Raw genomic sequence first — 17332 nt, forward strand, 5'->3', positions numbered from 1 at the left:
CGGGCTTCTTGTGACAGACATAGCCTTTACACATCTGTTTCTCTTTCAGGAAACAATCATTGGGTGCACATGTCATGGGACCTTGTAGTCAGCCCAGGACTTCCCCTACAGGGTCTCCAGTCACAGCCGCAAACACACCTCAGAGCCTGAGTTGTGAAGCATGGTTTGGGAACCCCGTACCCTAATGACTTCAAAAATGCTTTGGATGTCATGATGGCCAGTTGGAGATCTTAGAGTTTCTCACATGCTATTTTATTTCCCAAATGTGTGTTTGAATGGCAGCCTTGAACTGTTCGAATACCATCTTCTTGACTTCTGACCTTGTTCTGCCAGGCAATGAAGATTACTCTCTCTTGGTCCAGGAGATCACATATTTTAGCACAATTTTCACTCAGCTAGTTCTGGTCAAAATGCTCAAACTCAATGGTCTGACCATGGGCGTCTAGTACCCCTAGTTTTTCTTGATCTACTGTTCTGGAATTGAGTTGAATATGTGAAGATTTTCCACATTATTCATTAGTTCCACTTTGAGTTCCTATCTTCAGTTATGATTTGGAGATGCTGGTGTTGGACTGGGGTGTACAAAGTTAAAAATCACACAACACCAGGTTATAGTCCAACAGGTTTAATTGGAAAAACACTAGCTTTCGGAGCGCCGCTCCTTCATAAGGCGGTCGTCACCTGATGAAGGAGCGGCGGTCCAAAAGCTAGTGCTTCCAATTAAACCTGTTGGACTATAACCTGGTGTGGTGTGATTTTTAACTATCTTCAGTTAGGCTGCTTTAAGGCTGAGATGTTAATCTTCGCCCTCATGGAATTGCTACATCTTGGAATTAGGTGGGTGTTCATTACTGGTCAAATAAGCATATTGTTTACACAGCAGGCATCAGTCTCCCACATATTCTTGTTGTGGCTTAGCCAGAGCTATCTAAATGTTCAGCATAACATCCCTGTTTTTCTGGTAAGTGCCTCGATTTATTAAGCCCAAGTTGCCATCTGATTTGAAGTAACATTTATGCCACACAAACTCCAGGCAATGACAGTCTCCAATATGAAACAATCTAATCGCTGTCCCTTGACATTTGATGGTGTGAAAAGCTTTGTCTTGCGAGCAACACAGGCTGGTCACAGAGTTAAGTAACATAGATAGTAAATAATAGGTAAACAGCAGCAAAAACCAAAACACAGGTTCGGGTGAATGTTAAGAGTTTGTAAGTCCATTCAGTATTCTAACAACAGTAAGGTAGAAACAGTTCTGAAACTGGCTGGTGCGTGTGTTCAGGCTTCTGTACCTTCTCCCTGATGGTACAGGTTATAGAAAAGCATTGCCAGGGTGGGATGGATCTTTGAGAACGCTGGCGACCTTTCCTTGACAATAAGCCTGGTAGATGGATTCTGTAGATGGGAGGTTGGCCTTTGTGATTGCCCGGGCGGAGTTCACCACTCTCTGTAACCGTCTCCGATCTTGAATGGTACAGTTCCCATTCCAGGTAGTGACACATCCAGACAGAATACACTCAATGGCGCACCTATAAATATTGGCAAGGGTATGTGCCATCATGCCAAATGTTGTTGGGTCAAAATCCTGGAATTCCTTCCCTAAAGGCATTGTGACTCTATCCACAGCACATGGATCCTGGATTCGTGGTGCTGGAGAAGCACAGCAGTTCAGGCAGCATCTGACCTCGGATGCTGCCTGAACTGCTGTGCTTCTCCAGCACCACGAATCCAGAATCTGGTTTCCAGCATCTGCAGTCATTGTTTTTACCACAGCACATGGACTATAGTAATTCAAGAAACAGCTCACCATCCTTCTCGAGGGCACATTGGGATGGGCAGTAAATGCTGGTGAGCTGGTGATGCCCACATCCCTTTAATGAATAAAAGAAATGAATAAAATGTACTGCAGAGGATCAACAGGTTGGCTGAAGGACAATGTAGATTGACCACGAATGCTTAGCCAGCAACATTCACGCTCTGTGAAAGAATAAACAAAAGAAATATAGCTTTACAGTATATTCATAGAATAATATAGTGCAGAAGAGGCCATTCGGCCCATCAATCTGTATCTCCATATTTTTGAATGCATATTCAACTTGTTGCCATTAGCTGCTTGTTCCACACTGCCGTCATGAAAGTTTAGCCCTAATACTAGTTGGGTTGGAATAATTGCAGCAGGAGCAAGAAGAAAAGGAAGGTGACAGTATCAATTAGAGCTCATATCCTCCTGATTTTATTATTGTCTTAATAAATACCAGAAGTCTTATGGCAAAGTGGTGACATTATTACTTTTGGTCCAGAAGATGCATGTTCAGATCCTAGGCAATGTCCCTTCTAAGCTGCGTGGCTGCTCTTTTTATAACTTGTACTACTGAATAACTATTATTGATCTTATTGTTCTTATTTTATCACAGTAGTCATTATGTACAAATATGTAACATTCACACTCAATATTTTCATTTTTCCTTCTTACAGAATGGAAGCCAAAACGGAGAAAATTTAAGAAACTCACGGGCGGTAAGTTTTAACTTGATGAAACATCTCAATAGTGGCATGTTTTTTTCTGGCTCCTTTGGCTCTCTAACCACTATTGATGTTCAGTTAGTCACAGGTACAAAGCTCGACAGATCTGACTTGTGCTTTAGCTGGTTTACTGATATGTCATTTCTTATGCATGACCACGATCCTAAAGAGATAGCAAAGTGTTTGTGATGCAGTGAAGCTCATCATTTTACTTAGTTGATGAAAAATAAAACACGCGATTGAAACATTTGACTTGCATTCATTCGGACAGATGCAACAATAAGAAATTTCAAAGGGAATGACAATTTCTCCTGCACGAGAAACAAGGTGCTGTTGGTTGACCAGTGGAAACTAGGAGAAAGTGAGGAGTGCAGATGCTGGAGATCAGAGTCGAGAGTATGGTGCTGGCAAAGCACAGCAAGTCAGGCAGCATCCGAAGAGCAGGAGAATCTATGTTTCGGGCATAAGCCTTTTATCAGGAATTGCAGCTTTGCATTAACCTAGTATGGATTAAATGGCTGTACTATCACATTCAATATGTAGTGTTCAACAATAATAGAAAGTCCACTCTCGTAAGCCCCTCCTGGCCAATGCAATCTGATTGGTTGAGACATTGCCATGCACCAGCAAGCAATACCCAATGCTCTTCTTCAATTTAAAAAAAACGTAGGTGAATTCTGATTGAAAATGACATGAAAATGCAGCAGAACACAATTCTCCAAGCTTAATTAATTGAAAATTAGTTAATTGAAAAGGCACAACATTGCAACAAAAATGCTTTTTCCTGCAGTGGCCTGGGCCCTGCCTGTGAATGTAGGTATGTTCTAATAAGTGTCTTCTAGCAAGCATAGATGAGCCATGTTGCGAGCCCAACTGGTAATCTTAAAATGGATATGGATGTAAATTGTGGCACATTTGAGATTGTTCAGTAAGTCCAAATGACAGCATAACATCTAACAGTGGACACTGTTCTGATTCTTATAAGCATTGCCAAGTAGAGTATATTCATGAGATTACCTATTAAAACTAGCCATAAGGGTGTGTTGTTACATATGATCCACCAGTCTTTGGGTGCCAATGTGATGCCAATACGTAGCTACCTCATTTGATTCTGAGCAGCATACATCCACACTCATGCTAATCTGAGAAACAAGAAGTTCTGCTGATGCTTGCTCTTGGAGCATGGGTGTCTTTATTTATAATTTACTCTCCATAATAACAATAGGGTTTACTGCATTAACCGTCAGATGTTACAGATTTATTAATCATTCAATAATTTTCATTTACAGTCATTAAACATATCTCTAAAAGCCAGGAAGGAAAATTCACGCACACTCCAGTATATTTAAAACAGAGATGGATAACTTCTTGATTGCCAAGGGGCTCAAGGGGTACAGGGAGAAAGTGGGAAAATGGGGTTGAAAGACCTATCAGCCATGATTGAATGGCGGAGCAGACTCGATGGGCCAAATAGCCTAATTTGTGCTCCTATGTCTTATGATCTTATGGTCTTATGCAGGCACATTGATTTATAATTGCAATTACAAAATGCTTGTTCTAAAACATATGTTTCATATTTTCCTCCCTTTGTATGACAGACTATATGCTGTTGCTTTAACAACTACAACTGCACAGAGGATAGACTTTGCAGTATTGTTGAACACTACATATTGAATGTAATTGTACAGTCATTTAATTCATACTAGGTTAATGCAAAACTGACTCAGCAAGTCCCACACAGCTGTAATTCTGCACATCTTCAGGGATATATCGAATATTTTTGAAAGTCACCATTGAATCTGTCTGAGTCACATTCAGACTGTGCATTGCAGATTCTAACTGCTCACTGCTTAAGAAATTCTTCCTCACATCACCTCTGATTTTCTTTTACTAACATTCAGGTTAGGAAGCTGATCACTGACCGTGGAGTTTCCAAAGGAGTCAATGGTTAATATACTCTTGCACCAACAGATTCTCTGAAGTTTGATTGAGATTTCAAGCAGAAGTCACTATGTTTCTTCTTTGGTATTACTACACATTAAGACCAAAACATGTGAAAGCATTTGACAAGACATGGAAGCTATTCTTTCTTTTGATGTTTCATAGTATTAATTGGACATCTGTGAACACTAAATACTTTGTCTTTCCCTCCTAGTTAATAAGAACCCAATGGTTAAAATGTGGAGAAAAAAGGTAACCAGTTCACCAGGTTGGCCTCGGCGTGTCATTGATTTAATGCCCAGTGACAGTGGAGCAACATGTGGTGAGTAAAAATTGTAAAGTTTAGGAACGAAAATAGATTGATGCATAAAGACCTCAAAAATTGCTGCTGAGAAACAAATGTTTGGGCAAAAATGACTTAATGTTCTTATTCATTTCTTTGTTTTCCTCCATATATTTCATTGCTAAATGGTTATTGACCTCTCTTACTAATGGACTGGTCATTATTTTCTGCTATTGGTTAATTAGGAGGAAGCGATGGCCTAATGGTATTATGATTAGATTACCGACGGTGTGGAAACAGGTCCTTCGGTCCAACAAGTCCACACCAATCCTCTGAAGAGTAGCCCACCCAGACCCATTTCCCTCTGGCTAATGCACCTAACACTATGGGCAATTTAGCATGACCAGTTCACCTGACCTGCATGTCTTTCGATTGTGAGAGGAATCACATTAAGAGCAGCCAGAGGAAACCCATGCAGACAAGGGGAGAATGTGCAAACTCCACACAGACAGTCGCCCGAGGCTGGAATCAAACCTGGAACCCTGGTGCTGTGAGGCAGCAGTGCTAACCACTGAGTCACTGTGCTGCCCCAAACTGGACTATTATTAACCCAGATAATGTTCTGGGAACCTGGGTTCAAATCCCTCCACGGCAGATGGTAGAATTTGAATTCAATAACTATCTGGAATTAAGTTGAATCATGACTATGAATCCATTGTTGATTGTCAGGAAAACCCCATCTGGTTCACTGATGTTGTTTCGGGAGGGAAACTGCTGATCTTACCTAGTATGGCCTACATATGTCTCCAGAGACATAGCAAAGTGGCTGACTCTTAACTGCCCTCTGGGTGATAAGGGATGGGCAATAAATGCTGCCTGGCCAGCGATGCCCTCGCTGGTGGTGGTGAGCTGCTGCCATGATTCACTGCAGACCATGTACCAAATATCAGAGGTTTAGTTAGGAATTGGTCAGAAGTCAATAGACAATAGACAATAGACAATAGATGCAGGAGTAGGCCATTCTGCCCTTCGAGCCTGCACCGCCATTCAATATGATCATGGCTGATCATTCCTAATTAGTATCCTGTTCCAGCCTTATCTCCATACCCCTTGACTCCACTATCTTTAAGTCACATGACACCAGGTGATAGTCCAACAGGTTTATCTGAAATCACAAGCTTTAGGAGTGCTGCTCCTTTGTCAGGTGACCCTTCACCTTTAGAAAGAACACCACTCAGTGCTGGAGTATAACTTGGTGTCATGTGATTTCTGACCTTCTCCATCCCAGTCCAACACCAGCACCTCCACATCTTAGTTAGAATTGTGTGTAGTTGGGATCTGAATGGTTTCAGATTGGAACTGGTAGTTACATTTGTCTGTTTGGAATAAATGATAAGATGATGATATGTATGACGCAAAAGTTAGAAGAAGGATAGAGATAGCCAGAAGTAAGTTTGTGAAGATGGAAGATGGATGAATAACATAAAAACTGAAACTTGTAAAAAGAGGAAAAAAAACTCATGACATGCTACATTCAATCCACTTGCTTTTATGCCTTAGAAATATGGAAAATAAATACCAGATTTACAGAATTGTTATAGTTCAGTAGGAAGCCACTTAGCTTATTGTATCTGTGCGGAGTCTCCAAATATACACCTCATGTAGTGCCATTGTCCCATTTTCTCCCCATAATTTTCTATAGTATATCTTTTCAACTAACCATCTAATTCCTCTTTGAATGTGTTGATTGAATTTACCTCCACTATGCTATCGTGGAACACAGAACAATCCAACATAGGAACAGGCCCTTCAGCACACAGTGTTGTGAGGCCTGATCAGATTCTTAGAAAGCTGCAACCTGATATCCTGACTCCTGTACTCAATGCTCTGACATATAAAGGCAAGCATGCCATACTTTTAACACTCTATCTACTTATGTGGCCACTTTTAGGAAGCTATGGACTTGAACCCCAAAATCCCTCTGTACATCAATACTGTTCAGGATCCTACCATCAACTGTACACTTTTCCTTAACATTTGATCTCCCAAAGTGCAGCACCTCACCTGGATTAAATTGCATCTGCAATTTCTCCACTCATACCTGATCTATATCCTGCTGTATCCTTTGACAATAGTCTACACCATCCACAACTCCACTAGTGTTTGTGTCATCTGCAAACTTAGATTAGATTAGATTCCCTACAGTATGGAAACAGGCCCTTCAGCCCAACTAGTCCACACCGACCCTCTGAAAGGTAACCCACCCAGACCCATTCCCCCTAACTAATGCACCTAACTCTATACTGGATTAGTGGTGCTGGAAGAGCACAGCAGTTCAGGCAGCATCCAACGAGCAGCGAAATCGACGTTTCGGGCAAAGGCCCTTCATCAGGAATAAACTGCTGTGGTCTTCCAGCACCACTAATCCAGTATTTGCTTTCCAGCATCTGCAGTCATTGTTTTTACCTCACCTAACTCTCTAGGCAATTTAGCATGACCAATTCACCTTACCTGCACATCTTTGGACTGTAGGAGGAAACCCGGGGCATCCGGAGGAAACCCGCGCAAGACACGGGGAGAACGTGCAAACTTCACACAGAAAGTCGCCCGAGGCTGGAATCACACCCGTGTCCCTGGCGCTGTGAGGCAGCAGTGCTAACCACTGTGCCACCATGCCACCCATCTTCATTTTAATCCAACTGCAGAGGTCGCAGTACAGATCTCTGTGGAACACCACTAGACACGGACCTCCAGCCAGAAAAACATCCTTCCACCACTACCCTCCCCCTTCTATGAGCAAGCCAATTCTAAATCCAAGTAGCCAAGTCACCTTGGATCCTAAATATCTGAATCTTCAAGGTACCAAGAAAGGTCACTGACTCTAGGAAATTCAAACATATAAATAGAAAGTGGGCTACACCACCTGTGCTTCATTCGGAGTTTCACTGAAGATGTTACATTGCATGGTGATGAAACATCTGAAAACGAACCTTCCAGCTCAGCAAGCAAACCTACATCCATAATCAGATCCCTCTGCTTTTTATAATCTTGCCTAGACCTTCTCATTAATTCTGCCCTTCCATTTTGTTTCCTGGATTACTATTTATCTTTGATGGTATTAAAACTTTCCTGACATTACTCCAATTCTTAATGAATATCCTTCTCACTGCATGCAGAGTATTCAGGCGCTCAGAAAAGGTGCAGCTAATTGTAATCCCTACCCTCATGATTTTGAACACCTCTACCAAATTTTCTCTCAATCTTCTCTTCCCCAAGAAGAACATTTCCAGCTTCTCAAGCTCTCACGTCCCTCATTCTGGGAACCATTCTTGTTTTTTTTCTGCACCCTCATGCTTCCATCTTCAAATCCTTCTTCAGATTTGCTGCTCAGAACTGAATGTTATATCCAAGTGAAGCTGAACCAGTGTTTAACAAAGCTTTCTCAATCTGTCTTGTCTCCTTCAATGATTTTTGCATGTATTCACCCAAGTTCCTCTGCTCCTGCACCCTCTTTAGAAATGTGCCCTTTAATTTATGTATTTTTTTCTATTTGTCCATGGGATGCTGGTCACTGGCTTGGCTAACTTGAATTGTCCTTGAACTGAATGGCTTGCTAGGCCATTTTAGAGACAGTTAAAAGTGCTGTGAATCTAAAGTCACCTTTCATCAGAATAAGGATTGCAGATGTCCTTCCCGAAAGGAAATTTGTGGATCTTTGTAGCAATTGCCATTCTAGCTTTTTAATATTGAATTCAAATTTCACCATCTGCCACAGTGGGATCCTAACTCATGTCTCTGGAAGGTTGTCATGCAAATTACTGGATTATTTATCCAATGACATATCATTTACACATTCCCACATTGTACTTCAGCTTTCCTCCTACCAATTGAATTACTTTATCCTTCTCTGTGTTAAAGTTTATCTGTCATTTTCTGCCATTTTGAAGTCTGAGATTATCCCCGTCATGGTTTACAATGCTTCTAAATTTTATGCAATCAACAAATATTGAAATTTGATCTTTGATACCAAAGTCTAGGTCATTAATAAATGCCAAGGTGAGCAGATAGATTGCTGACCACTGAGGGTCTTCATCATAAACCATCCTGCGGGCTGGAAACCATTCACCATCACTGTGTTGTCTATCCCTCAGCTAATCTCATACTTATGTTGTTACTGACACTTCTATTTCACAGAGCCTAACTTTGCTGTTAAGTCTCTTGCATGACACTCATCACATAGAGTCATAGAGTCATAGACATGTACAGTATGGAAACAGACCCTTTGATTCAACCCGTCCATGCTGACCAGATATTCCAACCCAGTCTAGTCCCATCTGCCAGAACCTGGCCCATATCCCTCCAAACCCTTTCTATTCATATATTCATCCAAATGCCTCTTAAATGTTGCAATTGTACCAGCCTCCACCACTTCCTCTGGTAGCTCATTCCATACACGTACCACCCTCTGTGTGAAAAAGTTGCCCCTTAGGTCTCTTTTATATCTTTCCCCTGACCCTAAACCTATGCCCTCTAGTTCTGGATTCCCCGACCCCAAGGAAAATAATTTGTCTATTTATCCTATCCATGCTCCTCACAATGTTGTAAACCTCTATAAGGTCACCTCTCAGCCTCGAAGCTCCAGGGAAAACAGCCCCAGCCTGTTAAGACTCTCCATATAGCTCAAATCCTCCAACCCTGGCAACATTCTTTTCTGAAACCTTTCAAGTTTCACAACATCTTTCCGATAGGAAGGAGACCACAATTGCACACAATATTCCAACAGTTGCCTTACCAATGTCCTGTACAGCCGCAACATGACTCCTATTCTCCATGAACTGATCTACAAAGGCAACCATACCAAGCACCTTCATTATCCTATCTACCTGCGACTCCACTTTCAAGGAGCTATGAATCTGCACTCCAAGGTTTCTTTGTTCAGCAACACTCCCTAGGACCTTACCATTAAGTGTATAAGTCCTGCTAAGATTTGCTTTCCCAAAATGCAGTACCTCGCATTTATCTGAATTAAACTTCATCTGCCATTCTCAGTCCATTGGCCCATCTGGTCAAGGTCCTGTTGTAATCTGAGGTAACCTTCTTCGCTGTCCACTACACCTCCAATATTGGTGTCATCTGCAAACTTACTAACATGAAAAGTGTAAAATTGACCTGGAACCAGTGTAGATTGGTGAGCACTGGGATGATAATCACAAGCCATGGATAATCACAACTTTACAAAGGCTAGTTGTGGGAAGTTGGATAGAGTGTGCTACAATAGACATGTGAAAAGATGACAAAGACATGAGCAAGGACTTCAGCAACAGAGGAGCTGAGGCAGCTGAATAAGTTAGTGTTATGTGGTGGAAATAAATGGTTCTAGTGATATGTAAATATCTGGTTGGAAGCTCATTCTGGGGCAGAAAAAGACACCCAAGTTACAAATGGTCATTTAGCCTCAGGCAGTTATGAAGGAGAGAGATGGAGTCTCAAATGGTCTCCTAGCTAAGGAGTTTGGATCAAGGCCAAATACAGTGGCTTCAATCTTCACATGTTTAATTGGATTTTAGATGATGTGTCTGATTATTAAGAGCTGGATAAGAGTATGTAAGAGAAGTATATATAGCCAAGAATTTTGACATCAAGAATGTGTTTTTAAAGTCATACGCTGTTCATGCTTTTTATTACAAGACTTCACTTAAGTGCTTCTCTCTTCGACCAATAGGAAGAAGATCCGGAGAGATGTCAAGTAAGTTCAGGATTTTTAGAAGTATATTCTTAATATTATTTGTTCATGAGATGTGAGTCTCACTGGTTGAGCTATCATTTATTGCCCAACCCTAATTTCTCTGGGGAAGGTGATGGGGAGTTGCCTTCTCAAACTACTGCAAGTGCAGGGACACTCACAGTACTATCAGGAAGGCAGAGGAAATGGCCACAGGATTAGGAATATTTGAAAGCAATATATATTTGTAACTAAAAATGTGATGACCATGAAAACATTATTGATTGTCATAAAAGCCCATCTGGTTCCGTAAGGGAAGGAAATCTACTGACCTTACCTGGTCTGGCCTACATGTAACCACATTGTGGTTGTCTTATAACTGCTCTCTGAAATGGGCATGGTAAGTCATTCAGTTGTATCAAATGAAAGTCTCAAAAAAGGAAAGAAACTAAAAGGAGCACCTGGTATCGACCAACATATCAGAAAAGACAACAACAAATAAAGCCCTTTTGACGCTGAAAAGTCTTCTTTACGAACATTTTGGAGCTACTGCCAAAATTGGGAGAGTCATAGAGTCATAGATTCATAGAGATGTGCAGCATGGAAACAGACCCTTCGATCCAACCCATCCATACTGACCAGATATCCCAACCCAATCTAGTCCCACCTGCCAGCACCCAGTCCATATCCCTCCAAACCCTTTCTATTCATATACACATCCAAATGCCTCTTAAAAGTTGCAATTGTACCAGCCTCCATCACTTCTTCTGGCAGCTCATTCCATACCCGTACCACCCTCTGTGTGAAATGGTTGCCCCATACGTCTCTTTTATATCTTTCCCCTCTCACCCTAAACCTATGCCCTCTAGTTCTGGACACCCCGACCTCAGGGAAAAGACTTTGTCTATTTATCCTATCCATGTCTCTCATAATTTTATAAACCTCTATAAGGTCATCCCTCAGCCTCTGACGCTCCAGGGAAAACAGCCCCAGCCTGTTCAGCCTCTCCCTATAGCTCAAATTCTCCAACCCTGGCAACATCCTTGTAAATCTTTTCTGAACCCTTTCAAGTTTCACAACACCTTTCCGATAGGAAGGAGACCAGAATTGCACGCAATATTCCAAAAGTGGCCTAACCAATGTCCTCCCAACTCCTGTACTCAATACTCTGACCAATAAAGGAAAGCATACCGATCGCCTTCTTCACTATCCTATCCAAGTGCGACTCCACTTTCAAGGAGTTATGAACCTGCACTCCAAGGTCGCTTTGTTCAGCAACACTCCCTAGGGCCTTACCATTAAGTGTATAAGTCCTGCTAAGATTTGCTTTCCCAAAATGCAGCACCTCACATTTATATGAATTAAACTCCATCTGCCACTTGTCAGCCCATTGGCCCACCTGGTCCAAATCCTGTTATAATCTGAGGTAATCCTCTCCGCTGTCCACTACACCTCCAATTTTGGTGTCATCTGCAAACTTACTAACTGTACCTCTTATGCTCGCATCAAAATCATTTATATAAATGATAAAAAGTAGAGGACCCAGCTCTGATCCTTGTGGCACTCCACTGGTCATGGACCTTCAGTCTTCTACCTTTAAGCCAGTTCTGTATCCAAATGGCTAGTTCTCCCTGTATTCCATGAGATCTAACCTTGCTAATCAGTCTCCCATGGGGAACCTTGTTGAACGCCTTATTGAAGTCCATATAGATCACATCTACCACTCTGCCCTCATCAATCCTCTTTGTTACTCCTTCAAAAAACTCAATCAAGTTTATGAGACATGATTTCCCATGCACAAAGCCATGTTGACAATCCCTAATCAGTCCTTGCCTTTCCAAATACATGTACATCCTGTCCTTCAGGATTCCCTCCAACAATTTGCCCACCACCGAGGTCAGGCTCACTGGTCTGTAGTTCTCTGGCTTGTCCTTACCACCCTTCTTAAACAGTGGCACCACGTTATCCAACCTCCAGTCTTCCGACACCTCACCTGTGACTGTCGATGGTTCAAATATCTCAGCAAGAGGCCCAGCAATCACTTCTCTAGCTTCCCACAGAGTTCTCGGGTACACCTGATCAGGTCCTGGGGATTTATTCACCTTTACCCATTTGAAGTCATCCAGCACTTCCTCCTCCTTAATGTGGACGTTTTCAAGATGTCACCATCTATTTCCCTACAGTCTATATCTTCCATGTCCTTTTCCACAGTAAATACTGATGCAAAATACCCATTTTAGTATCTCCCCCATTTTCTGCGGCTGCTGTCTCACAGACTAGTCAAGCAACAATCTGAGATAGTTATACTCAGGAAATCGTACCGTGCAAACAATGTCCCAGATACCGCGATCACCATCCATGGATATGTCCTGTCCCATCAACACAAAAGACCCAACAGAGATGGTGGCACAGTGGTATACAGTGGGGATGGAGTTACCCTGGGTGTCCCCTGTACTGATTCCGGACTTTATGAGGTCTCATGACATCAGGTTAGTTAATGACAGGGAAACATCCTGCTGATTACCGTATTCGCATTGCTCCCCTCAACCTGGACTGATGAATCTGTACTCCTTCTTCTTGCACACCTTTTAGGGGAAGTACTGAATGGTATCATTGTGAATAGTATTGAGCAATTAAACAATTTACTGCAGGAGGAAGCTCCACAAATATCCCTTTCATCTATGATTTTTGAGTCCGATATATTAATGCAAAAGATAAGATTGAAGCATTTGCAATAACCTTCAGACAAAAGTGACATTTGAAAGAGTGGGTCAAAAGAGAATTAGAGCTGCTTCAAGACCAAAAAGTGGATTTACACATGAAGGCAGGTGTATTGCTAAGGTGCTCAAGGAACACTTTGCATCTGTATGTACAAAAGATGAGAATGCTGCTCATGGTGACAGAGGAGGACACTGTCATTAGAATGGCTCAAAGTTAGTAAGGAAAAAGTCATGGAGAGGCTATTTATACTTCAAGTTGACAAGGCATCAGGAATGTGTGCGATCCATTTTGAAGTATTTTGAAGGAGGTGAGGGCAGAAATTACAGGGGTACTGATCATAATCGTTGAGTCTTCCTATTACTCAGGGAAGCTACCTTCCCGCCTCAGACTGTGTGGAGATTGCACGTTCTCCCTATGTCTGCGTGGGTTTCCTCCGGGTGCTCCGGTTTCCTCCCACAGTCCAAAGATGTGCAGGTCAGGTGAATTGGCCATGCTAAATTGCCCGTAGTGTTAGGTAAGGGGTAGATGTAGGGGTATGGGTGGGTTGCGCTTCGGCGGGGCAGTGTGGACTTGTTGGGCCGAAGGGCCTGTTTCCACACTGTAAGTAATCTAATCTAATCTAATCTAAAAAAAAAGTCTGAAGAATTAATCATCATAGAATACCTATAGTGTGGAACAGGCCCTTCGGCCGAACATGTCCACACCAACCCTCCGAAGAGTAACCCACCCAGACCCATTTAACTACCCTATATTTACCCTGACTAATGCACCTAACCTCCATAACCCTGACCACTATGGGCAATTTGTGGGAAGGTAGCTGAGAGTGCACTAGGTAGATGGAGGCGGAATGAAGGCGATAGGTTGGTGAGGAGTGTTGAGCAGAGAAGTGGGAAGGAAGATGGACAGGTAGGACAGGTCATGAGGGTAGTGCCGAGTTGTGAGGTTGAATCTGAGATAAGGTTGGGGGAGGGGAAATGAGGAAACTGGTCATGGGCCTTCAGTCTGAAAAACAACCCTCCACCACCACCCTCTGTCTTCTACCTTTGAGCCAGTTCTATATCCAAATGGCTAGTTCTCCCTCTATTCCATGAGATCTAACCTTGCTAACCAATATCCTATGGGGAACCTTGTCGAACGCCTTACTGAAGTCCATATAGATCACATCTACTGCTCTGCCCTCATCTTCATTTGTTACTTCATCAAAAAATCAATCAAGTTGGTGAGACATGATATTTCACGCACAAAGCCATGTTGACTATCCCGAATCAGTCCTTGCCTTTCCAAATACATGTACATCCTGTCCCTCAGGATTCCCTCCAACAACTTGTCCACCACCGAGGTCAGGCTCACCGGTCTGTAGTTCCCTGGCTTGTCGTTACCACCCTTCTTGAACAGTGGCACCACATTTGCCAACATCCAGTCTTCCAGCACCTCACCTGTGACTGTCAATGGTTCAAATATCTCAAAAAGAGGCGTAGCAATCACTTCTCTAGCTTCCCACAGAGTTTTCGGGTACACCTGATCAGGTCCTGGGGATTTATCCACCTTTAACCGTTTCAAGACATCCAGCACTTCCTCCTGTGTAATCTGGACATTTTGGAAGATGTCACCATCTATTTGCCTACAGTCTAACTTCCATATCCTTTTCCACAGTAAATACCGATGCAAAATATTCATTTAGTATCTCCCCCATTTTCTGTGCCTGCACACAAAGGCCACCTTTTCCCTACAGTGTGGAAACAGGCCCTTCGGCCCAACAAGTCCACATCGACCCTCCGAAGAGCAATCCACCCAGACCCTTTTGCCTCTAACTAATGCAACTAACAGTATGGGTAATTTAGCATGGGCAATTTATCTGATCTGCACATCTTTGGACTTTGGGAGGAAACCAGAGCACCTGGAGGAAACCCATGCAGATGTGGGGAGAATATGCAAACTCCATACAGACAGTCACCTGAGGCTGGAATGAACCTGGGACCCTGGTGCTGTGAGGCAGTAGTGCTAGCCATTGAGCCACCGTGCTGCCAACTTAGAACATAGAACGATACAGCGCAGTACAGGCCCTTTGGCCCTCGATGTTGCACCGATCCAAGCCCACCTAACCTACACTAGCCCACTATCCTTCATATGTCTATCCAATGCCCGTTTAAATGCCCATAAAGAGGGAGAGTCCACCACTGCTACTGGCAGGACATTCCATGAACTCACAACTCGCTGCATAAAGAATCTACCCCTAACATCTGTCCTATACCTACCACCCCTTAATTTAAAGCCGTGTCCCCTCGTAATAGCTGACTCCATACGTGGAAAAAGGTTCTCATGGTCAACCCTATCCAACCCCTAATCATCTTGTACACCTCTATCAAGTCACCCCTAAACCTTCTTTTCTCCAATGAAAACAGCCCCAAGTGCCTCAGCCTTTCCTCATACTATCTTCCTACCATACCAGGCAACATCCTGGTAAACCTCCTCTGCACCCGTTCCAGTGCCTCCACATCCTTCCTATAGTATGGTGACCAAAACTGCACACAATACTCCAATGCGGCCGCACCAGAGTCTTATACAACTGCAACATGACCTCAGGACTCCGGAACTCAATCCCTCTACCAATAAAAGCCAGTACTCCATATGCCTCCTTCACCGCACTATTTACCTGGGTGGCAACTTTCAGAGATCTGTGTACATGGACACCAAGATCCCTTTGCTCATCCACACTACCAAGTATCCGACCATTAGCCCAGTACCCCATCTTTTTGTTACTCATACCAAAGTGAATCACCTCACACTTACCCACATTGAACTCCATTTGCCACCTTTCTGCCCAGCTCTGCAGCTTATCTATATCCTGCTGTGACCTGACATATCCTTCCTCACTGTCAACAAGGTCCAACTTAGAAATATAACTTGCTTGTCCAACCTTTTTAATAGCCTTCCAAACATGGAATCTTGCATTGGTCTTTGTAACACATAATTATTAGTTACCATCTGATTTTGGCACCTTTACTATGGGTGAGCTCCAGTGACTGCAGTTCACTTCGTTTATGTAATCTTGGAGCATGCATTCAATCTGTTTTTGAAGCTGAATGTTGCTTAATTGGAACAGCATTTTATATATCATGTATAATTACATTAGTACTTCCCAGCTTATTCCCACATATTTCCTCATGCGATAGTAATAACAATCTCAGGTCATTTCAATTTTCCTATGGAAGGCATCTCAATAATTTATCCTAATTTTAAACAACTTCCTCATTGTCCAATCTAATTTGAAGAATGTCCAATTTAGAATCCTCTGAACTTGGTTCTTTATTTTGTGTTGTAACCAGTAACACATTCTCCTTTTGCCTTCCTTCCCTATCAAAATACCTTCTGAGCATATTCAGATGACACACTGAGAGTTTGTTCTACCTGGAGTCCTTATCAAATAGCTCACCTCACACAATCTCCTTTCAACTTGATAAGGTCCACTAAACCTTGCTTTTAAAGATTCGCATCCCAGTGGAAGTAACACTAACACCTTATTGCCAAGAGCAAAATTGCAAGTTTTTTTATTTCTTGTCTGCTTCCTGTTTCATTCTGTTTTTAAATGCTGCCTAGCCAACTCCCCTACTCTGTTTGTTCCCTAAAATCTGATACATAGTCCAAATATGCTGTCTCTGAATTCTGACTCACCAATTAATTTCAGTGGTCCTTTCACCTCCTGACCCAAAAAACTAGTTCAACTGTACTGAATTTGGTCAATTCATTTGGTGCATCCCTAATGGCAAAAAGTACAAATGGAATTCCTTTATCCCAATCATTTGGATAGTCTTGACTATAAGCCCTCAACATGGTCTTTAATGTTTAATGCCACCTTTCTAACCCTCCTTGCAATTTTGGATGGTACACAGTAGATTTGAAATGTTTTACTCCTAAACTTTTATTACTAAAATGTATCTTTGTGTGTCGTCCATATCCACTGAAAAATGTGAGTAATTCTTCTTTGATCCTTCTTGCTGTGATACTGTATAATGGGATGGCCTCTGTAAATCTAGTGGACACATCCATTATTGTTAACAAATACTCATTCCCACTTATTGTTTTAATAAGGGGTTCTACACAATCTTGTAACTTTGTAAAAGGTTCCTCAAACACAGGAATGG

General features: G+C 42.3%; 1 protein-coding gene across 1 annotated transcript in view; it reads left to right on the plus strand.

The window, feature by feature from the left end:
- Positions 1-17332, plus strand: part of LOC140480292 (uncharacterized) — a 142495-nt gene that overhangs the window by 6567 nt on the left and 118596 nt on the right. Inside the window, exons 3-5 of the mRNA XM_072574996.1 lie at positions 2476-2517; positions 4679-4786; positions 10470-10493. Of these exons, the coding sequence (XP_072431097.1) occupies positions 2476-2517; positions 4679-4786; positions 10470-10493 (174 nt within the window). The remainder of the gene's footprint in view (positions 1-2475; positions 2518-4678; positions 4787-10469; positions 10494-17332) is intronic.

Source organism: Chiloscyllium punctatum, chromosome 8, assembly GCF_047496795.1.
Source record: "Chiloscyllium punctatum isolate Juve2018m chromosome 8, sChiPun1.3, whole genome shotgun sequence".
In the NCBI taxonomy this organism is placed as follows: Eukaryota; Metazoa; Chordata; class Chondrichthyes; order Orectolobiformes; family Hemiscylliidae; genus Chiloscyllium; species Chiloscyllium punctatum.